This window comes from Schistocerca americana, chromosome 9 (assembly GCF_021461395.2).
Source record: "Schistocerca americana isolate TAMUIC-IGC-003095 chromosome 9, iqSchAmer2.1, whole genome shotgun sequence".
Lineage (NCBI taxonomy): Eukaryota > Metazoa > Arthropoda > Insecta > Orthoptera > Acrididae > Schistocerca > Schistocerca americana.
The window spans coordinates 47,200,377-47,225,925 of NC_060127.1; the positions used below are offsets into that span (position 1 = coordinate 47,200,377).

General features: G+C 45.6%; 1 protein-coding gene across 1 annotated transcript in view; it reads right to left on the reverse strand.

Annotated features, from left to right (window-relative positions):
* The window catches only part of LOC124551055 (open rectifier potassium channel protein 1), a gene marked incomplete at its 3' end in the record, with an annotated part of 237,323 nt that overhangs the window by 85,282 nt on the left and 126,492 nt on the right, over positions 1–25,549 (reverse strand). Inside the window, exon 2 of the mRNA XM_047125930.1 lies at positions 18,215–18,397. Within this exon, the coding sequence (XP_046981886.1) occupies positions 18,215–18,397 (183 nt within the window). The remainder of the gene's footprint in view (positions 1–18,214; positions 18,398–25,549) is intronic.

Sequence of the window (25,549 nt, forward strand, 5' to 3'; positions counted from 1 at the left end):
ATTTACTATTGAAAACGTTCTAGCAGAACTGGAGGGCCCTGAAGAGGCTGAAGACTATGCTAATGGCGTAAAATTGGTGATTATTCCACACAATGTAGGTGAAAGAACAGACGAAGTAGACTGAAGAAAATGCAGCGAACAATTTCAATATTGTACAAAGTGTAGCACGTTCTTTAGAGCTTATAACCAGAAGGGATGAAGCTAATGTTACCGATTTACCTCCAGAAACTAAGAAAAACACAAAAAAAAACAAATGCAAGAAACATAAATGTGAACCAAAGTACACAAATACTATTGAACCAGGAAAAGCAAAGAAAATTATATTGCAGAATGTCTGGGAAATAAGACAGTGTACCAGGTGTCTGAGAAATTTTTTGCCTTACAGCTACGGAATACTACTACAGAACAATACAAATGTATACTTAACAACACTGATTCTAGCCAAAGAAGAACTAAAATCCTTCTAGGCATTCAACTTCTGAGTGGGTATCATAAACTTCCCCATGAGAGTATGTCCTGTGAATAGGTGTTGATGTACTGGACAAGCAGATATCATTTTATAGGACGAGGACATGATCAAAGAAGTGGCCGTTATTTACGCAGATGGTTGATACCTGTATAGTAGACACATGGCGCACGTATCAAACTGATAACCTAAATGAGAAGCTCTCACTTTTGGCTGTCCGAAACGGAATACTGATGTAATTTTCGAATAAAGCAGGATCAGCACGGAAATGCAGAGGACCACGAGGAAGGAAACTGACCCGAGAACGGCTGAACAAAGATGCATGACTAGACCCAGGAAACCACTTTACTGTACAAGTACCACACAGGAGACGTGCAGACTACAAGAAAAAAAAGACAAAAATATGTGGTAGGTGCGCTGTTTGTGTACACAAAAGTGTTTTGTATTACTTCTTACTCTAAATAATGTTACAAACAGTGGTTTTATTTTGTTCATAATGTTTCTCATAGTTCTCTGCATTGACACTGAATTTGGGCATTTTGTTAGCTAATTTTTCCAGTGTTCCAGAAAAGAGACAGACTATAGTTCTTGTACTAATATGCTGATTCTTTTTCAAAATAGTTTTTGTTTCATATATCATTAATGTCAAAAAAGGCGGAAAAAATAAACTACTGAAGTTTTGGCAAGTAATGGGCTAGTGATACCACAAACTTCTCCCCTTCTGCACTCTCACTATGAAAAGGAATATCAGAGCCAGAATGTCTCTCGTTTTAGTAATGCAAGGTGGGGAAAACGAAAACTGCGCGAAAGATATCTATAAGCCTGATGCGGAACTGATGCTTGTTGTTGAACAGGAGAACTGCCCACCACAGGAAAAGCTCCAAACGATGATATCGACGCATCAATCGACTGCTGGCGCATCTCCCGCGTGCATGGCTGTGTCACTACGTTCGAGTGAGTGAGGGCAGCCGACGTGTTTAGTGGCCAGTTGAATGGAACAAAACACGGCGTTCACGTTAAACTGAAACGAAATGTGAACGCGGTTCAGATCGACCTGTCAAAAAAGTATCTGAAAGGACGTGCATGTGCGCCCTTACAAATTCACTGTTTGTTAAAGAGTTAACGCGTCCAGGCAAACTTCCGTGTGTTGTGTTCTGACGATGGTTTCCGTATGACGTGGATTCAGGAGTTCTGGATGCTCAGTTTTTCATTGCGTCATTTGAGGCCCGACTCAGGCTTTCAGGGTACGTCACCTCACTGAACGTTTATCATACGCATAGGAAAATTTGAGCTTCTGAAGAATTCAGTCAATCACAGTGTGTATACGCTGAAGAGCTAAAGACACTGCTACACCTGCCTAATATCGTGCAGGGCCCCCGCTAGCATGCAGTAGTGTCGCAACAGGCCGTGGCATGGACTGGACTAATGTCTGAAGTAGTGCTGGAGGGAACTGACACCATGAATCCTGCAGAGCTGTGCGTAAATCCGTAACGGTACGAGGGGGTGGAGATTTGTTCTGAACTGCACTTTGCAAGGCATCCCAGATATGCTCAATAATGTACATTTCTGGGGATTCTGGTGGCCAGCGGAAGTATTTAAAATTGCCCAAGCGCGTCGCAATGCACAATGGACATAAATGGACGCAGGTGGTCAGACAAGATGCTTACGTATGTGTCACCTGTCAGAGTCGTACCTAGACGTATCAGGGGTCCCATGTCATTCCAACTGCATACACCCCACACCATTACAGAGCCTCCACCAGCTTGAACAGTCCCTGCTGACATGCAGGGTCCATGGATTCATGAGGTTGTCTTCATACCCGTACACATCCATCCGCTTGATTAAATCTGAAACGAACTTGTCCGACCAGGCAACATGTTTCCAGACATCAACAGTCCAATGTCAGTGTTGACGGCCCCAGGCGAGGCGTAAAGCTTTGTGTCGTGCAGTATAAAGGGTACACGAATGGGCCTCCGACTTCGACAGCCCATATCGATGATGCTTCGTTGAATGGTTCGAACCCTGACACTTTTTTTTTGGCCCAGCATTGAAGTCTGCAGCAATTTGCGGAAGGGTTGCACTTCTGTCACGTTGAACGATTCTCTTCAGTCGCCGTTGGTCTCGTTCTAGCAGGATCTTTCTCCGAGCGCAGCGATGTCGGAGATTTGATGTTTCACCGGATTCCTGATAGCCACGGTACACTCGAGAATGGTCGTGCGGGAAAATCCCCACTTCATCGTTACCTCAGAGACGCTGTGTCCCATCGCTCGTGCGTTCGAAGTCGCTTAAATGTTGATAACCGGCCACTGTAGCAGCAGTAACCGTTCTAACAACAGCGCCAGGCACTTGTTGTCTTATATAGGCGTTGCCGACCTCAGCGAGGTATTCTCCCTGTTTACATATCTCTGTATTTGAATATGCATGGCTACACCAGTTTCTTTGGCTCTTCAATGTAAATTTTCTGTGAATGAGTAAACGAGTGAGAAAAAGCCTCATTAAAAACTATGCTCGAGAGGCTGGCGGGAATTGCTAGCTATTTCAGTTCACAGAATGAAGATAATAAATGAGGGGGAAGATACAGGTACAAGTACTTTGTACTGCTTCACTAAATCGGATAAGTGTGGGAAAAGCACCAGCGTCGAAAACTCGACCGGTACACGTCCAAGTGAGACGCGTCTCACTTGGAAGATGGAACAGCGCGCCAAACTCTTCACTGATGAAAGCAGGCCGGCCGTTGTGGCCGAGCGGTTCTAGGCGGTTCAGTCTGGAACCGCGCGACCGCTGCGGTCGCAGGTTCGAATCCTGCCTTGGGCATGGATGTTTGTGACGTCCTTAGGTTAGTTAGGTTTAAGTAGTTCTAAGTTCTCGGGGACTGACGACCTCAGATGTTAAGTCCCAAGGTGCTCAAAGCCATTTGAGTCATTTGATGGAAGCAGATTTAGTCTGCTCGCAACAGACGGTCGTTTGTGCCTTGGACGTAGACCTGGTGAGCGCTGTCTCGTAGAGTATAATCGTCCCAGATACACTGTGGTCTGGTCTGCGATAAGACACTACTCCTTTTTTGGTCTTTCTGGAGGGGACGTTAACCAGAGCTCGGTACGTGCAGAATGTTGTTAGGCCATTTTTTCTCGTTCTTGCAACAACAAGGCAGTGTTTTTCCAACAGGATAATTCTCGCCCACACAGCGCCTGTGAAACTCACCGTGCTCTGTAAGACTTGGAGCAACTTCCCTGGCCAGCACGATGTCTGGATTTGTCTCCAATCGAGCACAATGGGATATGATGGGACGAGAACTGACTCGTGTGCCTTGTCAACCAACAATTCTTACAGAACTACGTGAACAGGTAGGGCAGGCGTGGCATAACATATCCCCAGACAGTATTTGCCATTTGTACGATCGACTGGGTGCCATAGTCAGCGCCTGCATTGTCGCCTGTGGACGCTACACCACGTACTAATATGGGTGTTTCAGCACGGGTCGATACCTGATGCCTCAGAGCCGTTTGTGCTATTGATACATAAATGTAATCATTTAATGTAATCCATAAGCACTGTCACAAGAATAAACCTTCAGTGAATTGGTAAGCTCTAAATGGGTGTACTTCTTTTCTAGCAGCGTTTCTTGGTCATACAGCTAGATGGCAAGATGCAATGGGAAGGGCAATCAGGGAGAGAAAAGTGGACGGCCGAAAACCTAGAGCACTCGCACCGTTGCGGTAGACAGAACAGATCAAGAACCTAACAGGGGTGTGCTTACAGTAAGGAAGTCATCATGCCCAAGAAAGAGCCTCGATGGCGGCCGGTCGCCAAACGGATTACCACGCGATACCTCTGCATAGTTGTGTAGGGTTAGACCAAAAGGGTCGTTTACACACTAGCTGACTGCAGCTTAAAAGTTACACACAAGCTTGGAGGACGAGGACCACCTGGTGAGATGAAGCAGGGAAAGTGCGGCAGTGCAGCGAGGCCGCCTGGCGAACGGACGGCCGAGCCCTCTGCTGTCAAATGGGGCGACGGTCCAGCTCGAGCAGCGGGCAGTGCTGGGGTTCAGGGGTCCAAGGAGTGCAGCGAAGCCGGGTGTGAAGGGCTGTTAGCTGCGGCGCTTTCCTGGGCACGACACTTAGAGCACCGTGAGTGTGGTGTGGTAAGTGCTGGCTGTGTAGTCCATGCTAGTGAGGCAGCGCCGGCCTGCTTAAGCTTAAGCTATTGATTACACTAAGACGCCGCTGCTGGGCCTCGTGTACTCAACCGACAGCTGCAAGAGAGGCAGAGGCCACTCTATATTCTTTTTTGACTATTTTAATTTGATGAGGTCTTCTGCTTCAGAAAACTGGATTCCCACCAAATCCACTACAAATAACTCTTTCCATGAGAAAACCCAAGCATCAGTCTGCTCCAACGCTAAAACATCAGAAGCATTCTTTGTTAACAGCGGTGTAAACAGGGGTGTTTGGAATCTTCTGTTCCTTTTGCTGAGATTTGACACTGAAGACTGTGAGGAGGGAGCGTGTTTACATGCTAGGTCTGATGGAAGTATTTTCCACATTACCCATCTCAAGGTCAAGACCAAAGTAAATAAGGTTGTTATTCATGAGTTCTTATATGCAGACAACCCAGCTCTGGCAGCAAACGCAGAAGATGAACAGCAGTATCTAATTAACATTTTGCTCCTGCAACAAGATCTAAGATTGTTGCAGATTGCCACTGGGCTCTGGTGGAGCTAGGGCAGCCTGTTCCAACCGAGCTCCAGGGAGCCGGAGCGCTCCGGAGCGCTCACTGCGGCAGCTCGGAGCCCGCGTGGATGGGGAAAGCGAACTCACTGCCCCCTGGCCGCATGCAGCCGTAACAATCCGTGCTCAGTGACAGCTATGACTAGCCGCGGGAGCTCTGTACCTCTATTGGAGGATAACTTTCTATTCATTGAGAGGGATGGTCGACCGCAGTGTTTTGTATGTCATAAAGTATTTAATTCTGCGAAGAGGTACAATATACAGAATTAAATACAGTGAGGTAGAAGGCGTTGCACGCAGAGAACTGGCAACCAGGCTTAAGAACGACATACCAGTAGACGTATGTTTAAAAACGGATTCGTAATACGGAGGGTATCAAAACGTGCAACATAGTTCGTGTTCTGTAATGCATCAAGAGGCACTGTGTGCTGAAACAGTAGAGCTAGGTGGCGTATTGAAAGATGTCGTGAAGTGTGTGAATTTTGTGCGTCTTCAAAGGATTCCTGAAAGATGTGGAAGCGGAGTATGGGGATATATCTTACCACAGTACAGTTCGTTGGCTGAGTCGGGGAAAAGTTCTTGATGTTTTCTTTGCCATTAGTGAGGAAATACCCATTTCGAAATGAAAGGGGGAGAAATGCGTTGTCTGAAAGATATAAAATGGATATCAGACCTGGCGTTCCTAGCTGACATAACCATGCATCTGAATAATTTAAATCTGTCATTGCAGGGCAAAGGGCAGCTAATCGTTGGCATGCACGCGACCAGATCAAAGTGTTCATGGAAAAGTTACGTTTATTTGAGAGACAGATGAGTAATGGACATCTAACGTTCTTCAATCATTTGGTTCTTTAAAACTACCTGAAGGTACTACTTTCGGCAATTACCAAGCAAACTTAAAGCAGCTCATCACGTCGTTTGAAACACGATTCCGCGACCTCACTAGTTTGGAAATGGAACTTAAGGTGTTCAGCACTCCTTTTTCAGTTTCCACCGATGACTTGTCATCGTCACTTCAATTGGAGATTATTGATTTGCAAAATTCAACTTTGTTGAACGAGAGGTACTACAAGACGTTGTATTTGTCACGATGGTAGTGTTCATTACAGAAAAAACATTTCCCAAACTTCACAACAATGCCGCTCAGATAATGTGCATGTTTGGATCTACGTTTTGATGTGAGCAGCTTTTCTGAGCAATGAAAACAGTTATAAAGTAAGGAACGATCGCTTCTTCAGGATGCAACAATGAAGGCCATCCTCCGCATTAACGCTGCGAACACTTTGACGCCTGATATTTCCGATCTTGCAATGAAAAGAAAATTACAAACTACAGAGGCCCAATAAATTTAGTATGCAACTTCTTGTAAAACATTTTTTTCTTATTTATTTCCTGAAGATCGTATTTCCTGGTGTAGCACGTCACCACGTCTTAGCAGCTAAGAGTGTGAGGTTGTCGATCTTGTAAGACGCAGCTGGCACATCAAAACGCTTGCCTTGCCGCCTGCCTCAGCCAGCCGTGCCACGTGCCGGCGTGCCGGCCCGCTTGACTGGTCACAGCGAGCGACGCGGCTCCCTGGAGCAGGGAGCGCTCCGCGGTTCACAACGGAGCCCACGAGCTGGAACAGCCTGAGCTAGGGGGAAGCAATAAGGTGTACCTAGTGTGGGTCCCTGGCCACTCAGGGATCTGTGGCAATGAACAAGCCGATAGATTGGATAGGATGGGGGCAACAACTCCATTTATTGGACCGGAACCTGTCTTGACGATCACCAAGGCTATGATGAAATTAGAACTACGGAACTGGCTTACGAAACAGCATGCAGGATATTGGACCAAGGTCCATAAACAAAAACATGGTAAGGTAATGATGCCCAAGCCATGTTTTAAAAGAAGCTCTGTAATCCTGGGATTGAACAGGAAAGAGATCAAACTCATGACTGAACTGATGACCAGCCCTGGGAACTTCAAAAAACACCCACACACAATGGGTATAATGGAAGAGGACCCTAGATATAGGATTTGTGATGAGGGTGAAGAAACTGCATCACACCTAATCTTTGAATGCATAGCATTGGGGAGTAAAAGATACAGAATCTTCGGGACAACTAGACCTGAAGAAATTGTGTCTAAAAAAAAAAACTGGTAGAGGGACTCCTTGCACAATTTAAGGGCCCTGGTTGGCTTTACTAGATATACAGGGAGCGATACCGCACAATAAACCTAGTTTCGGTGCAGACAGTCGGGGGTTAGATCTGAGCTGTTTTAGCTCTCCTGTTCAAATCAATCAAATCAAATCAATCTAATTAACAAATTATGACAAGCATGTGAAAAATTTGGTCTCACCACTAGCCTCGAAAAGACCAAGACCGTGGCGCAGGGAACCACCAACCTTCCATCCATCAGCATTGAAGGCCAGGTATCTGATGACTTTACCCACTTGTCACCTACAATATGTAGCAACTTTATTGAGGATATTCAGCCCAGTTGTCTATCTTGTGGTTACTGCCACAACATGTTTCAGGGCAACAGTATCCCATTTCAAACGCTCAACAGAAGTAAACCAGATAATAATGTTCTGAAACATGTGGCAATAACCACACACGATTGGCAACTGGGATGAATATCCTCAATATTGCTTGAATAACAGCTGTATGATGGCTTCATATCAGTAGTCATGTAACAACATGTCTGTGGACACAGATTACTAACAGAATGGCAAAAGCACCATCTACCACGGCTAGATAGGAAAACACAATATGGAGCAATGGAGTGCCAACAATAACAACTAAATTACAAGTATACAACGCTTGTGTTATCAGAACCCTTCTCTAGAGCTGTGTTACATTAACAGTTCTTTCTAAGTACGAATCTCAACAGAACAGCTTTCATCTCATTGTCTCCAGAGGATCCTTCATATCTCTTGGAGAGATAGACTACCCACACCGAAGTCTTGGAGCTCGCAAGCACAACCAGCATTCAGGCACTCCTGAGCCACGGACGTCTAAGATGGCTGGGACATGTCACGCCCACGGATGCTAAGCGAATACCGAAAAAAGTGCTGTCCAGAGAACTTTAGGAGGCTGTGAGGCAGCGGGAAGGCCGTGCCTTCGCTTCAAAGATGTCTGCAACAGAAACGCGACTAAGACAGATGTTAATCCAAGTTGCTGCGAAAGTACCGCAGATGATCGTGTCACGTAGCGACTATCTGTGCAAAATGGAGTAAAGCGTGAAGAGGAAGAACGCACACTAGTACAAATCAGGAAGAGGACAACACAGAACGGGAGAGCTGCTTCTGTTTGAAGTCGTTCAGGTTCCACGTGCCCACGCCTCAGTAGGGACTGACACTGTCGAGTGGGGCTTCTCAGCAACGGCAGACGTTGCAGACTCTGAACCAACCACGCTACACCATCGTCCTTCGACGATGCACGTATGCCGTTATTCAACGGAGTACTAGCTGAATAGCGTGTGCGTAGTCCGAAGTGCACAGAAGCGCCAAAGAAACTGGTGTACGCATGCCTATTCAAATACAGAGATATGTAAACAGGCACGATACGGCGCTGCAGTCAGCAACGCCTATATAACATAACAAGTAATCAAAATATCCACGGGTATGCTGCCGGTCTATAGTGTCCAATGGGCACAATATTTCGGCGATCAAACATGTCGCCATCATCAGGTGAACTGACGGACTGAGCTCCTGTGAACGTGCCGGCACGGAGATCCGTACGCTATGGCTGCTCAGAGGGAACTGGGTTCGGTCGCGGCGGCGGCCGATTTAAATACCCTCCGCCCGCGGCGCGCTCCCTCCGCCGTCCGCGCCCAGCGCCACGGTCGCGCGGTGGAACAGATTGCGACGGCGTCTGAGATGACGTCGGTGTGATGGCTCTGTCCGCCGTGGTCGTCACAACTATACGTCTGCTCGATTTACTCTTGATTAACCCGATCGCTGGTTCCCAAGCCTTGCTAAGATTATAGCCACAGTCACGGTTTATGAGGTCGTCATTGGTGCGAATTTCGATGGCCTCTCTAACAACGCTGTCCCAGTATCTCGACGTCTGTACCAGAATCCTCGTGCGGTCATACTCCATGGCGTGATTTTCCGACAAACAATGTTCAGCGACCGCCGACTTGCTCGGATACATCAGACGAGTGTGCCTCTGGTGTTCACGGCATCGATCCTCGACGGTACGCATCGTCTGACCAATATACGACATGCCGCACTGACACGGAATCTGGTACACGCCGGGCTTCCTCAAACCGAGGTCATCTTTGGCGCTCCCCACCAGTGCACGAGTTTTATTTGGAGGACAAAACACAGTTCCGACCCGGTGTTTCTTCAGAATGCGGGCGATTTTCCCCGAGAGTGCGCCTGTGTATGGAATAAATGCAGTGCCTACCTCCTCCCTCGTGACTTCATCCATCTCAACAGGTTGTGCTGCAGTGGTTGGGCGGAGAGCACGTTGAATCTGCCACTCTGAGTACCCATTTTTTTCTGAGCAGCCATAGCGTACGGATCTCCGTGCCGGCACGTTCACAGGAGCTCAGTCCGTCAGTTCACCTGATGATGGCGACATGTTTGATCGCCGAAATATTGTGCCCGTTGGACACTATAGACCGGCAGCATACCCGTGGATATTTTGATTATCAAATACGCCGGGAGAAACTCAAGAATCACAACATAACAAGTGTCTGGCGCAATTGTTAGATCGGTTGCTGCTGCTACAATGGCAGGTTATCAACATATAAGAGTTTGAACGTGGTGTTACAGTCGACTCACGAGCGATGGGACACAGCATCTCCGAGGTAGCGATGAAGCGCGGATTTTCCCGTACAATCTTTTCACGAGAGTTCCGTGAATATCAGGAATCCGGTAAAACACCAAATCTCCAACATTGCGGCCAGAAGAAAGTCCTGCAACAACAGGACCGACTGAAGAGAATTTTTCAACGTGAGTGAAGTGCAACCCTTCCGCAAATTGCTGCAGATTTCACTCCTGGGCCACAACAAGTGTCAGCGAGAGAACCATTCAAGGAAACACCATCGATATGGGCTTTCGGAGCTTAAGGCCCTCTCGTGTACTGTCGATGGCCTAATGACACAAAGCTTTACACCTCGCTGGGCCCGTCAACGCCGACATTGGACTGTTGATGACGAACATGTTGCCAGCTCAGACGAGCTTCGTTTGAAATTGCATTGAGCGGACGGACGTCCACGGGTATGGAGACAACCTCATGAATCCATGGACCCTTCATCTCAGGAGGGCAGTCTTCAAGCTGATGGAGGCTCTGTAATGGTGTGCGACGCGTGAAATTGTAGTGATATGGGACCCCTGATACATCTAGATACGACTCTGACAGGTGACACGTACGTAAGTATCAGATGGTTCAAATGGCTCTGAGCACTATGCGACTTAACTTCTGAGGTCATCAGTCGCCTAGAACTTAGAACTAATTAAACCTAACTAACCTAAGGACATCGCACACACTCATGCCCGAGGCGGGCATCGAACCTGCGACCGTAGCGGTCGCTCGGTTCCAGACTGTAGCGCCTAGAACCGCACGGCCACCCCGCCCGGCGTACGTAAGTATCCTGTCTGATCACCTGCATCCATTCATGTCCATTGTGCATTTCCGCTGACTTGGGCAATTCCAGCAGGACAATGCGACACCTCACACGTCCAGAATTGGTACACAGTGGCTCTAGGAACACTCTTCTGAGTTTAAACACTTCCGTTGGCCTTCAAACTCCCCAGACATGTACATTATTGACCGTGTCTGGGATGCCTTGCAACGTGCTGTTGAGAAGAGATCTCCACCCCTTCGCATTCTTACGGATTTACGGACAGTCCTGCAGGATTCATGGTGTCAGTTCCCTCCACCACCACTTGAGACTTTATTTGAGTCCATGCCACGTCCGGTTCTGGCATTTCTGCGTGCTCGTGGAGGTCCTCCACGATACTTTTGCTTGGGTTTCAGATTATCAGTAAAGTTTCTTGGAAGTCAACAAGTGCTACCATTTCTCAAATAGGAATTAAATGTATTCCAGGTAATTTGCGTGCCACTAGTTACTCTGCCTCATGACATGTACAGCGTTTCTGGCTTTAGTACTGGACTTATTGCGTTAAACCTTTAATGTAAGAAATCCACAGTATTTCTGAACTGGGTCTGCCCCTGCTAGCGACGTAATCATTTCTAAATCTGCAGGGTGCATATGAACACACGCTGACCTGCACCTGACTCAAGTCGTTTGTGGAGCCTGCGGCAACACTTCCGTTCTGCGCGTCTGAATGAAAATTGAGAAATTTTAAAATCCCCATAGATTCAAAAATAAGGCAAAAGAATATCTCATCAGCCACTCCTCCTACAACAAATAACAAAATACCTCCAGACGACATTTTCTGTGACCTATCTAAGGCATTTGACTGTTTAATTAAAGTATTCTCCTGGATACCCTGAAGTTTTATGGAATTGATTGTACAACAAACAAATGCATGTCATAAATAAAAAATTGCAGAAAGTTGTACTTAATAATTCAAACTATCTAAGCAAGGGAGATACGTCTGACTAAAGAGAAATCGCTTATGGGATTCCACAAGGCTCAATTGTAGGTCCAGTATTGTTTCTCATATATGTAAACATCACATCAAAATACTTTCGGATGTTCATTGAGAAAATTAAACAAATTAGAGTTGGCCCAAAGGATATTTTAGTCAACCTGGATGTGGTGTGACTGTTCACAAAGGTCCCTGTGGAGGACACATTGAAACCATTGGCACAGTATTTTCCTCCTCAAACGATAAAGTTGTTCTACCATGTTATTACAGCCACCTACTTCTTATACGGCGATAAATTTTATCAAATGACGGGCGGAATGTCTATATGTTCTCCATTGTCTTCAACAAAGGCAACTTTTTTTATGGAACATTTTGAGGACCGGGCATTAAATTTTGCTGATTTGGCTGCACATCGTCAATCTTCATTTTATCCTTATGTTGTCGACATGTTTATGATCTGGCCACATAGGGTATAAGCTTTTGAGCATGCACCCAAGCATCCAGTTCACCGTCGAGACAGAGAGAGAGGGAAGGCTGCTGTCTTTAGATGTTCTGGTATAACGGAAGTCAGATGGACGCCTCGGTCACTCGGTGTACCGTAAGCCGATCCTCACTGATTTATATCTTGGCGCCCAGAGTTTTCATCATCCAGTCCAGAAGACAGCGCCTTTAAATACGCTGGCTGGGCCGGCCGTTGTGACCGAGCGGTTCTAGGCGCTTCAGTCCGGAACCGCGCTGCTGCTACGGTCGCAGGTTCGAATCCTGCCTCTGGCATGGATGTGTGTGATATCCTTAGGTTAGTTAGGTTTAAGTACCTCTAAGTCTAGGGGACTGATGACCTCAGATGTTACGTCCCGTAGTGCTTAGAGCCATTTGAACCATTTTTAAATACGTTGGTACACAGAGCAAAAGCCGGTTCTGACGAGGACCACTTCCATTCCGAAATTAATCATCTGAGGTATGTGTTCCGAAAGAACGGCTATGGGTCACATGATATCAAGTAAGCGTTCTCCAAGAAAATGGAACGTGAAAATGTTGAACAGTCCCTTTTGCAGTGCTACATCCAGACAAATAGGGAGAGTCCTGGGAAGACGAGGTATAACTTCTGCCCTTCTTTCTGTTATTTTAGGGCGCAACACAACTAGGGTCACAAGCATCCATGTCAGAACTGTAGAACACGAAGACAAAGAGAGGAGTTGAAAACGGCTACACTTTAATCTCAATCGACGGAAGAGAAGACAGCTAAAAACAGGGACATGGAGAAAGATCTATAAAATACGTCATAGAGGAACGAAGGTCCTAATCAAATGGCTCCAAGCACTATGGGACTTATCTGAGGTCATCAGTGCCCTAGACTTAGAACTACTTCATCCACATCTACATTTATACTCCGCAAGTCACCCAAGGGAGGTAATGACAGTGGCACTTTACGTGCCACTGTCATTACCTCCCTTTCCTGTTCCAGTCGCGTTTGGTTCGCGGGAAGAACGACTGCCGGAAAGCCTCCGTGCGCGCTCTAATCTCTCTAATTTTACATTCGTGATCTCCTCGGGAGGTATAAGTAGGGGGAAGCAATATATTCGATACCTCATCCAGAAACGCACCCTCTCGAAACCTGGCGAGCAAGCTACACCGCGATGCAGAGCGCCTCTCTTGCAGAGTCTGCCACTTGAGTTTGCTAAACATCTCCGTAACGCTATCACGCTTACCAAATAACCCTGTGACGAAACGCGCCGCTCTTCTTTGGATCTTCTTGGATCTTAAACCTAACTAACCTAAGGACATCACACACTTCCATGCCCGAGACAGGATTCGAACCTGCGACCGTAGCAGCAGCGCGGTTCCGCACTGAAGCGCCTAGAACCGCTCGGCCACAGCGGCCTGCCCGACGAAGGCAAAACGAGCGGCGAGGTCCAAGTGACACCACCTGCTGACAGACGGCAACACAGAGATCATCGGAGGGAGTGGAAGAACTAACGGGCTGGTCACAGGGACTCGAAGCAAATGACGTAGTTCAAAAGCGTGTGTCGCCGGAAGTACTGCGTGGCTTTGAAAGCAGCGTCAGACAGACATGACCAGGAACCCACATAAACATCACAGTGGCTCCATCAAGAGTGAGCAAGTGACAGCTTTCCTGGACCCGTTAGACTAAGGAATGGACGGTGTACGGCACACACAGGATTTGAAGGGCACAGTCGGAGCAAATGACGTAATTGAAAAACGTGTGTCGCCGAATGTACAGAATGGCCTAATATCTACAACTACATCGATACTATGCAATTCACATTTAAGTGCCTGGCATCGAACCACCTTCACAATTCTCTGTTATTCCAACCTTGTATAACGCGCGGAATGAATGAACACCTATATCTTTCCGTACGAGCTCTGATTTCCCTTATTTTATCGTGGTTATCGTTCCTCCCTATGTAGGTCGGTGTCAAAGAAATATTTTCGCTTTCGGAGGAGAAAGTTGGTGATTGGAATTTCCTGAGAAGACTCCGTCACAACGAAAAACGCCTTTCTTTCAATGATTTCCAGCCCAAATCCTGTATAATTTCTGTGACACTCTCTCCCATATTTTGCGATAATACAAAACGTGCTGCCTTTGTTTGAACTTTTTCGATGTATTCCGTCAGTCCTCTCTGGTAAGGATCCCACACCTCGCAGCAGTATTCTAAAAGAGGACGGACAAGCGTAGTGTAGGCAGTCTCCTTAGTAGGTCTGTTACATTTTTCTAAGTGTCCTTCCAATAAAACGCAGCCTTTGGTTAGCCTTCCCCACAACACATTCTGTGTGTTCTTTCCAATTTAAGTTGTTCGTAATTGTAATACCTAGGTATTTAGTTGAATTTACAGCTTTTAGATTAGACTGATTTATCGTGTAACCGAAGTTTAACGAGTTCCTTTTAGAACTCATCTGGATAACCTCACACTTTTCGTTATTTAGGGTCCACTGCCACTTTTCGCACCATTCAGATATTTTTCCTAAATCGTTTTGCAGCTTGTTATGATCTTCTGGTGGCTTTATTAGTCGATAAACGACAGCGTCATCTGCAAAAAACCGAAGACGGCTGCTCAGATTGTCTCCCAAATCGTTTATATAGATAAGGAACAGCTAAGTGCCTATAAGACTACCTTGGGGAACACCTGAAATCACTTGTGTTTTACTCGTTGACTTTCCGTCAATTACTAGGAAACTGTGACCTCTCTGACAGGAAATCGCAAATCCAGTCACATAACAGACGATATTCCATAAGCACGCAATTTCACTACGAGCCGCTTGTGTGGTACAATGTCAAAAGCAGCAATACGGATTCGATCTGAAATCCCTTGTCAAAAGCACTCAGCACTTTATGTGAATAAAGAGCTAGTTGTGTTTCACAGGAACTATGTTTTCTAAACCCATGTTGACTGTGTGTCAATAGACCGTTTCCTTCGAGGTAATTCATAACGTTCGAAACAACATATGTTCTAAAATCCTGTTTCATATCGACGTTAATGATATGGCCCCGTAATTTAGTGGATTACTCCTACTACATTTCTTGAATATTGGTGTGACCTGTGCAACTTTCCAGTCTTTGGGTACGGATCTTTCGTCGAGCGAACGGTTGTATATGATTGTTAAGTATGGAGCTAATGCATCAGCATACTCCGAAAGGAAGCTAATTGGTATACAGTCTGGACCAGAAGACTTGCTTTTATTAAGGGATTTGAGTTGCTTCACTTCTACGTTACTCATGTTGGCAGCTGTTCTCGATTCGAATTCTGGAATATTTACTTAGTCTTCTTTTGTGAAGGAATTTCGGAAGGCTGTGTTTAGTAACTCTGCTTTGGCAGCACTGTCTTCGATAGTATCTCCATTGTTATCGCGCAGAGAAGGCATTGATTGTTTCTCGCCGCTGACATACTTCACATACGACCAGAATCTCTTTGGATTTTCTGCTCTTTGGATTTTCGAGACAAAGTTCCGTTGTGGAAAATTTTATAGGCGTCTGGCATTCAGTACAGGGCGAAGAGCCGTCTTTGGGCTACATAAGGCCACCAATGCAGCTGTTTTGACAGTCAGTTGCTCCTGACCAAGACGACGGTGGATATCGTCGAAAGCTGCAGGTTTTATCCTGAATTGACGCCACAAAAAGTCTTCAGTCTATTAATTAGTGAAACTGTCAGTGTCGCAATAATCATTTATTTAAAAATGATGACCAATTTTGGCCTTTATGTTGGCCATCTACAGATCTACCGTACCATATGGCTGTAATCGGTGGTGCAGGGAACGGTTGAGTGAAGTGAACAACCGTGGCTTCACGTGCCTGCCGCTCGCGCCATAGACTGCAGCCACAGGGTGCTTTAAATATGGAGATGGTGTAACACCCCAATTACAGAAACCCTAATAAAGAACCCCTTGTTGTAAAAGATGTAGGAAAGTTAGTCATCCTGACAGTGACGGCAGCTACTGACCACAAATTTTACACTTGTGATAATTTGATCAACAGGAATGTCATGTGAATAATAATATTTATCGTGAAATAGAGACTGAATGAAATAATCTTATAAGATAAGCAACAAAAACATCAAAGAAAGTATTGCAAAATAAATAATATAGAAGGTTAAAGCCCAGATGGAAAATTGGCCACAGATAACACTTACCATAGAAGAGAGTTGTAGCCGCATCGAAAAGGAAGTTCGATGTGACTACAGTGTAGCTCTGAAATGGAAATGTTAGCTTCAGCTGCTATCTAGTCGCTCCCTAGTACTATTGCGATCGTAGCATCCATGTCAGCGTTACTAGATTGTTTTAAGCCAATCGGAAGTTAGAAAGTTTTGCGATATAGACTGAAGCATTATTCGGAAGTCATACTAAAGCAAAGTCTTCTTTACGTTAGAAAGATAACGGGATACGGAGATTAGCGACGAAGTTAAATCGTCTGAGATTTGTGAAAGGACTTAGCCTTCCTAATACTGAATGAGCACGAACATTCAAGGAGAATGAAACAGAAAGATCGCCGACAGCAAAACAATTACACCACTGGCCATTAAAATTGCTACACCAAGAAGAAATGATGATGATAAACGGGTATTTATTGGACAAATATATTATACTAGAACTGACATGTGATTACATTTTCACGCAATGTGGGTGCGTAGATCCTGAGAAATCAGTACCCAGAACAATCACCTCTGACCGTAATAACGGCCTTGATACGCCTCGGCGTTGAGTGAAACAGGGCTTGGATGGCGTGTACAGGTACAGGTGCCCATGCAGCTTCAACACGATACCACAGTTCATCAAGAGTAGTGACTGCCGCATTGTGACGAGCCAGTTGCTCGGCCACCATTGACCATTGGTGTGAGGTCTGGAGAATGTGCTGGCCAGGGCAGTAATTTAACATTTTCTGTATCCAGAAAGGCCCGCACAGGACCTGCAACATGCGGTTGTGTGTTATCCTGCTGAAATGTTTCGCAGGGATCGAATGAAGGGTAGAACCACGGGTCGTAACACATCTGAAATGTAACGACCACTGTTGAAACTGCCGTCAATGCGAACAAGAGGTGACCGAGACGTGTAACCAATGGCAACCCATACTACCACGCCGGGTGATACGCCAGTATGGCGATGACGAATACACGCTTCTAATGTGCGTTCACCGTGATGTCGCCAAACACGGATGCGACCATCATGATGCTGTAAACAGAATCTGGATTCATCCGGAAAAAAATGACGTTTTGCCATTCGTGCAACCAGGTTCGTCGTCGAGTACACCATCGCAGGCGCTCCTGTCTGTGATGCAGCGTCAAGGGTAACCGCAGCCACAGTCTCTGAGCTGATAGTCCGTGCTGCTGCAAACGTCGTCGAACTGTTCGTGCAGATGGTTGTTGTCTTGGAAACGTCCCCACTCGGGGATCGAGACTTGGCTGCACGATCCGTTACAGCCATGCGGGTAAGATGTCTGTCATCTCGACTGCTAGTGATACGAGGCCGTTGGGATCCAGCACGGCGTTCCTTATTATTCTCCTGAACCCACCGATTCCATATTCTGCTAACAGTCATTGGATCTTGACCAACGCGAGTAGCAATGTCTCGATACGATAAACCGCAATGGCGATAGGCTACATTCCGACCTTTATCAAAGTCGGAAACATGATGGTACGCATTTCTCCTCCTTACACGAGGCATCACAACAACGCTTCACCAGGCAACGCCGGTCAACTGCTGTTTGGATATGAGAAACCGGTTGGGAACTTTCCTCATGTCGGCACGTTGTAGGTGTCGCCTCCGGTGCTAATCTTGTGTGAATGCTCTGAAAAGCTAATCATTTGCATATCACAGCATCTTCTTCCTGTCTGTAGCACGTCATATTCGTGGTGTAGCAATTTTAATGGCCAGTAGTGTAATTATAGCCTTCGGACTGATTTGCTGTTCGTCGCGGTGGCAGGGGTTAAGCGCTTTGCTGCCCACGGGACGAACCTATTGTGCTGACGACGGTGACCACGAAGAAGAAGGAGTTGTAGAAGGTCCACTTCTTGGGCTCCGGGCTGCTCTCCTCCGGGGGCGGATCCGTCATGTCGCGGCCGCAGAAGTCGGACAGGTCCTCCAGGAACAGCCGCTGCGCCGTCTTGTTCTGCGGCCAGTAGTAGTGGTCCACCATGTCTGCAACAACACAGACAAATGTAAAGGATTGCGAACACATAGAAAGAAGGATCCTTTATTGTATTATTATACGATAGCCGAACAAACACTGGTAGCAGTTACTTCTGTACAATATCTGGGAGTATGCGTGCGGATTAAAGGAGTTTTGCTATTTGCGGAGCAAAATAACTGATGATGGCCGGAGTAGAGAGGATATAAAATGTAGACTGACAATGGCAAGGAAAGCGTTTCTGAAGAAGAGATATTTGTTAGCATCGAGTATAGATTTAAGTGTCAGAAAGTCGTTTCTGAAAGTATTTGTATGGAGTGTAGCCATGTATGGAAGTAAAACGTGGACGATAAATAGCTTATACAAGAAGAAAATAGAAGCTTTCGAAATGTGGCGCTACAAAAGAATGCTGAAGATTAGATGGGTAGATCACATAACTAATGAGGAGGTATTGAATAGAATTTGAGAGAAGAGGAGCTTGTGGCACAACTTGACTAGAAGAAGGGATCGGTTGGTAGGATATGTTCTGAGACATCGAGGGATCACCAATTTAGTATTAGAGGGCAGCATGGAGGGTAAAAATCGTAGAGGGAGACCAAGAGATGAATACACTAAGCAGATTCAGAAGGATGTAGGCTGCAGTAGGTACAGGGAGATAATGAAGCTTGCACAGGATAGAGTAGCATGGAGAGCTGCATCAAACCAGTCTCAGGACTGAAGACCACAACAACAACATGCGTGCGGAACGATTTGAAGTGGAATGATCATATAAAATTAATTGTTGGTAAGGCGGGTGCCAGGTTGAGATTCATTGGGAGAGTCCTTAAAAAATGTAGTCCATCAACAAAGGAGGTGGCTTACAAAACACTCGTTCGACCTATACTTGAGTATTGCTCATCAGTGTGGGATCCGTACCAGATCGGTGTGACGGAGGAGATAGATAAGATGCAAAGAAGAGCGGCGCGTTTCGTCACAGGGTTATTTGGTAAGCGTGATAGCGTTACGGAGATGTTTAGCAAACTCAAGTGGCAGACTCTGCAAGAGAGGCGCTCTGCATCGCGGTGTAGCTTGCTCGCCAGGTTTCGAGAGGGTGCGTTTCTGGATGAGGTATCGAATATATTGTTTCTCCCTACTTATACCTCCAGAGGAGATCACGAATGTAAAATTAGAGAGATTCGAGCGCGCACGGAGGCCTTCCGAGAGTCGTTCTTCCCGCGAACCATACGCGACTGGAACAGGAAAGGGTGGTAATGACAGTGGCACGTAAAGTGCCCTCCACCACACACCGTTGCGTGGCTTGCGGAGTATAAATGTAGATGTAGATGTAGAACACCACAGCAAACCTTCACCATACTTCCTGATCATTCCCACTGCAGTAGAGAAGACTCTTCTGCACTACCCTCCGTAAGTTTGGAAACACCTGGTAATTATAGACAGTGGAAAGGAAATACAGTATGAAAATGCATTTTGTTGTTTTCCAAATGTTTATTAAGCTCAAATAATAGAGAGGAAGATGCAACAATTAAATTTTCGATTCCTCAAAATAGCCACTCTTTGTCTTCATCACTGCCTTGCACACTCTCGGCATGGGCTGTATCACGGTATAAGTGTATATAGGGTGCTACAAAAAGGTACGGCCAAACTTTCAGGAAACATTCCTCACACACAAACAAAGAAAATATGTTATGTGGACATATGTCCGAAAACGCTTAATTTCCATGTTAGAGCTCATTTTAGTCCCGTCAGTATGTACTGTACTTCCTCGATTCACCGACAGTTGGCCCAATTGAAGGAAGGTAATGTTGACTTCGGTGCTTGTGTTAACATGCGACTCATTGCTCTACAGTACTAGCACCAAGCACATCAGTACGTAGCATCAACAGGTTAGAGTTCATGACGAACGTAGTTTTGCAGTCAGTGCAATGTTTACAAATGCGGAGTTGGCAGATGCCCATTTGATGTACGGATTAGCACGGAGCAATAGCCGTGGCGCGGTACGTTTGTATCGAGACAGATTTCCAGAACCAGGGTGCCCCGACAGGAAGACGTTGGAAGCAATTAATCGGCGTCTTAGGGAGCACGGAACATTCCAGCCTGTGACTCGCGACTGGGGAAGACCTAGAACGACGAGGACACCTGCAATGGAAGAGGCAATTCTTCGTGCAGTTGACGATAACCCTAATGTCAGCGTCAGAGAAGATGCTGCTGTACAGGGTAACGTTGACCACGTCACTGTATGGAGAGTGCTATGGGAGAACCAGTTGTTTCCGTACCACGTACAGCGTGTGCAGGCACTATCAGCAGCTGATTGGCCTCCACGGGTGCACTTCTGTGAATGGTTCATCCAACAATGTGTTAATCCTCATTTCAGTGCAAATGTTCTCTTTACGGTTCAAATGGCTCTGAGCACTATGGGACTTAACATCTATGGTCATCAGTCCCCTAGAACTTAGAACTACTTAAACTTAACTAACCTAAGGACAGCACGAGGCAGAGAAATTCCCTGACCCCGCCGGGAATCGAACCCGGGAACACGGGCGTGGGAAGCGACAACGCTACCGCACGACCACGAGCTGCGGACTCTCTTTACGGATGAGGCTTCATTCCAACGTGATCAAATTGTAAATTTTCACAATCAACATATGTGGGCTGACAATCCGCACGCAATTGTGCAATCACATCATCAACATGGATTTTCTGTGAACGTTTGGGCAGGCATTGTTGGTGATGTCTTGATTGGACCTCAAGTTCTTCCACCTACACTCAATGGAGCACGTTATCATGATTTCATACGGGATACTCTACCTGTGCTGCTAGAACTTGTGCCTTTACAAGTACGAAACAACATGTGGTTCATGCGCGATGGAGCTCCTGCACATTTCAGTCGAAGTGTTCGTACGCTTCTCAACAACAGATTCGGTGACCGATGGATTGGTAGAGGCGGACCAATTCCATGGCCTCCACGCTCTCCTGACCTCAACCCTCTTCACTTTCATTTATGGGGGCATTTGAAAGCTCTTGTCTACGCAACCCCCGTACCAAATGTACAGACTCTTCGTGCTCGTATTGTGGACGGCTGTGGTATAATACACCATTCTCCAGGGCTGCATCAGGGATTCCATGCGACGGAGGGTGGATGCATGTATCCTCGCTAACTGAGGACATTTTGAACATTTCTTGTAACAAAGTGTTTGAAGTCACGCTGGTACGTTCTGTTGCTGTGTGTTTCCATTCCATGATTAACGTGATTTGAAGAGAAGTAATAAAATGAGCTCTAACATGGAAACTAAGCGTTTCCGGACACATGTCCACATAACATATTTTCTTTCTTTGTGTGTAAGGAATGTTTCCTGAAAGTTTGGCCGTACGTTTTTGTAACACCCTGTATTTATATTTTTATAATTATATATTTTATGATTTTGGTTCGGGTGGCTTTAAATATCGTGGGCGAGCATGAGACTTTTAATTAACTTATACCGTGATAACACTCGTACGGACATCTGCTGCCGCGAAGTGCGGACGATATAATATTTTTTAAACACAGCGCGCGAGTCACGGCCTTCTAATAAATAGTTTACGTGAGCGCTGCTATTTAGAAAAGAAAATATGCGTATTCTTACGCAAACTGTAATTATTAATATGGGTCTCAGGGGCTACTGGTTATTTATGTACCAAATTACATAAATTACATAAAGATTAACTGAGATATTGCGGAATGTAATGATTTGCAATATTTCTTATTCATTATTTGCGAGGCAAAACTGGAGAGAATCTCGTCTACCGTTAGGTGGCCAAAATGACACATACTGAACTCATTCAGTGCTGTGAATTTTGGTAACTGAAATTAATTTTTACTTCGAAATTAGTGAAAGATCAAAACAGAGAAGTCTCTCGAATTTACATTTAATATTATGATATGAAATTTTAATTAAATAATACAGTCAGCGTAAAGGCCGACTAAATCCTGCTAGGGGAGATGAGCTCCCTGCACTATGAAATTCTGTAAAAATTTTGTTAATTATAACTAATGGTTGCGATCATGCGAGGTGGCAAATAAGTCAATAATACACACTTACCACTAACAATTTCTATTGTATTTTTCAAAACTACAGATAAAACTTACGTTAATTATCATACAGCACTACAATGGCGGCCTACCGCTAGACGAAACAAAACAGGAGAGAAAGTTCAATCGGCCGGCCGAGGTGGCCGAGCGGTTCTAGGCGCTACAGTGTGGCGGTCGCAGGTTCGAATCTTGCCTCTGTCATGGATGTGTGTGATGTCCTTAGGTTAGATAGGTTTAAGTACCGTAGTTTTAAGTTATAGGGGACTGATAACCTCAGAAGTGAAGTCCCATAGTGCTCAGAGCCATTTTGATAGTTCAATCAAAGCATTGTCTCTGATCTTCATGGCCTATGTTACACAGAGATTATACCAAAAAAAACTGTGTTTTGTTAATTACATCTATATTTGTGTTTGATAAGAATAACTTACGTTTTTTACTACTTGTTATACATCGTGCACACGTACACAGTCTTGAAATAATTTATAATTCACACGTCTCATAACAAAAACTTCCTTTCCCTTTCTCCAAATGTCCATTTATGAGACGTACCATCACAGCCGCGTCAGTTTTGCCAAGGTTTCGGTTGGAATTAATCTCCATTCTTGCTGCAGGACCTCCCACAATTGTGACCCACTCATAATTTCCCGTTTTCGGACGGACCCAATTCATCCCGTAACAGCTAGACTGGGTTACAATCAGGGGATTGGGGCCGCCATTCTATGTTTTTCAATATTTTACGAACCTCTAGAGACTTCACATAGTTCTGACACAAGCGAGACGTATGTTTCTGGTCGTTGTCTTGCTGCAAGACAAACCCTTTCCCAATCAGACGCTAACCAGATGTCTTAGCATGTCGCTGGAGATTTGCATGATAACCCTTATAGTTCAGTTTTCCATCTATTTTCACCAAATCTCCTACTTTATTCCCTCCAAAGGATCCCCATACCGTCACAGAACCCCCTCCATGCTTTACAGTTGGAATTACACACTGAGGATTCAAGCGTTCATGGGGGTACAAATTGACCGCGTTTACTTCCAAATCTTTCGAACTGGGATTCATCAGTGAATAAGACTGAAATTAAATTTTTACTCTGCAGCGGAGTGTGCGGTGATATTGAAACTTCCTGGCAGATTAAAACTGTGTGCCGGACGGAAACTCGAACTCGGGACCTTTGCCTTATGCGGGCAAGTGCTCTACCAAGCTTTCGAGTTCGAGTCTCGGTCCGGCACACAGTTTTAATTTGCCAGGAAGTTTCAGTGAATAAGACTCTTTCCCAATCCTCCGCTGTCCAATGCTGGCGTGTCTTAGCCCACTGGAGTGCGGCTGCAAGAACATAAAACTTTTTCAAGTTTTCTATACGAAGTGTCGTGTTTTCTGACCATATGTCAGATAATGTAACTACTCTAGATTAGTGAAATCGTTTCAATCATTTATAATGACCATATTTTGAGGGAGGCACCGACATCAGCGACAATTTTACACTGAAATAGTTCAGAGGCGAAAGTTGAAAATTTGTGGCAGATCGGGACGCGAAATCGGATTTCCCGCTTTTTGCTATCAGACGCCTTAACCGAGCATCCTTACTGAAGACATGATGGCAGTCAAGCTTACAGATAGCTACCACAGCGATGTGACAAAAGTAATTCGATAGTGATGTATACATACACAGTTGGCGGTAGTATTTCGTACGTAAGGAATAAAGGGGCATTGTATTGGCGGAGCTGTTATTTGTACTCAGGATATTCATGTGAAAAGATTTCCGACGTGATTACGGCCGTACGACAGGAAGTAACACACTCTGAACGTCGAATGGGTTGGGTTGGTTGGGGGAAGAGACCAAACAGCTAGGTCATCGGTCTTATTGGATTAGGGAAGGACGGGGAAGGAAGTCGGCCGTGCCCTTTCGAAGGAACCATCCCGGTATTTGCCTGTAGCGATTCAGGGAAATCACGGAAAACCTAAGTCGGTATGGCCGGACGCGGGATTGAACCGTCGTCCTCCCGAATGCGAGTAGAGTGTGTTAACCAGTGCGCCACATTTCTCGGTGAACGTGGAATGGGAGATAGACTCATGGGAGATTCCATTTCGGAAATCGTTAGGGAATTCAATATTCAGAGATTCACAGTGTCAAGAGTGTGCCGAGAATAGCAAACTTCATGCGTTGCTTCTCACGACGGATAAAGCAGTGTCCGACGGCATTCTCTTAACGACACAGAGCAGCAGCGTTTGCTTAGAGTTGTCAGTGCTAGTGGTCAAGTAACACTGCTTAACTGTAGAATGTGGGAGGTACGAAGAACTGTATTCTAACATTATGAACCACCTCGAAGGGAACGATCTATTGATACGTAATCAGCATGGTTTCAGAAAACATCGTTCTTGTGCAACGCGGCTAGCTCTTTATTCGCACGAAGTAATGGCCGCTATCGACAGGAGATTTCAAGTTGATTCCGTATTTCTAGATTTCCGGAAAGCTTTTGACACCGTTCCTCACAAGCGACTTCTAATCAAGCTGCGGGCCTATGGGGTATCGTCTCAGTTGTGCGAATGGATTCGTGATTTCCTGTCAGGAAGGTCGCAGTTCGTAGTAATAGACGGCAAATCATCGAGTAAAACTGAAGCGATATCAGTTGTTCCCCAGGGAAGCGTCCTGGGACCTCTGCTGTTCCTGATCTATGTAAGTGACCTGGGTGACAATCTGAGCAGTTCTCTTAGGTTGTTCGCAGATGTTGTAATTTACCGTCAAGTAAGGTCATCCGAAGACCAGTATCAGTTGCAAAGCGATTTAGAAAAGATTGCTGTATGGTGTGGCAGGTGGCAGTTGACGCTAAAGAACGCAAAGTGTGAGGTGATCCACATGAGTTCCAAAAGAAATCCGTTGGAATTCGATTACTCGATAAATAGTACAATTCTCAAGGCTGGCAATTCAACTAAGTACCTGGGTGTGAAAATTACGAACAACTTCAGTTGGAAAGACCACATAGATAATATTGTGAGGAAGGCGAGCCAAAGGTTGTGTTTCATTGGCAGGACACTTAGAAGATGCAACAAGTCCACTAAAGAGACAGCTTATACTACACTCGTTCGTCCTCTGTTAGA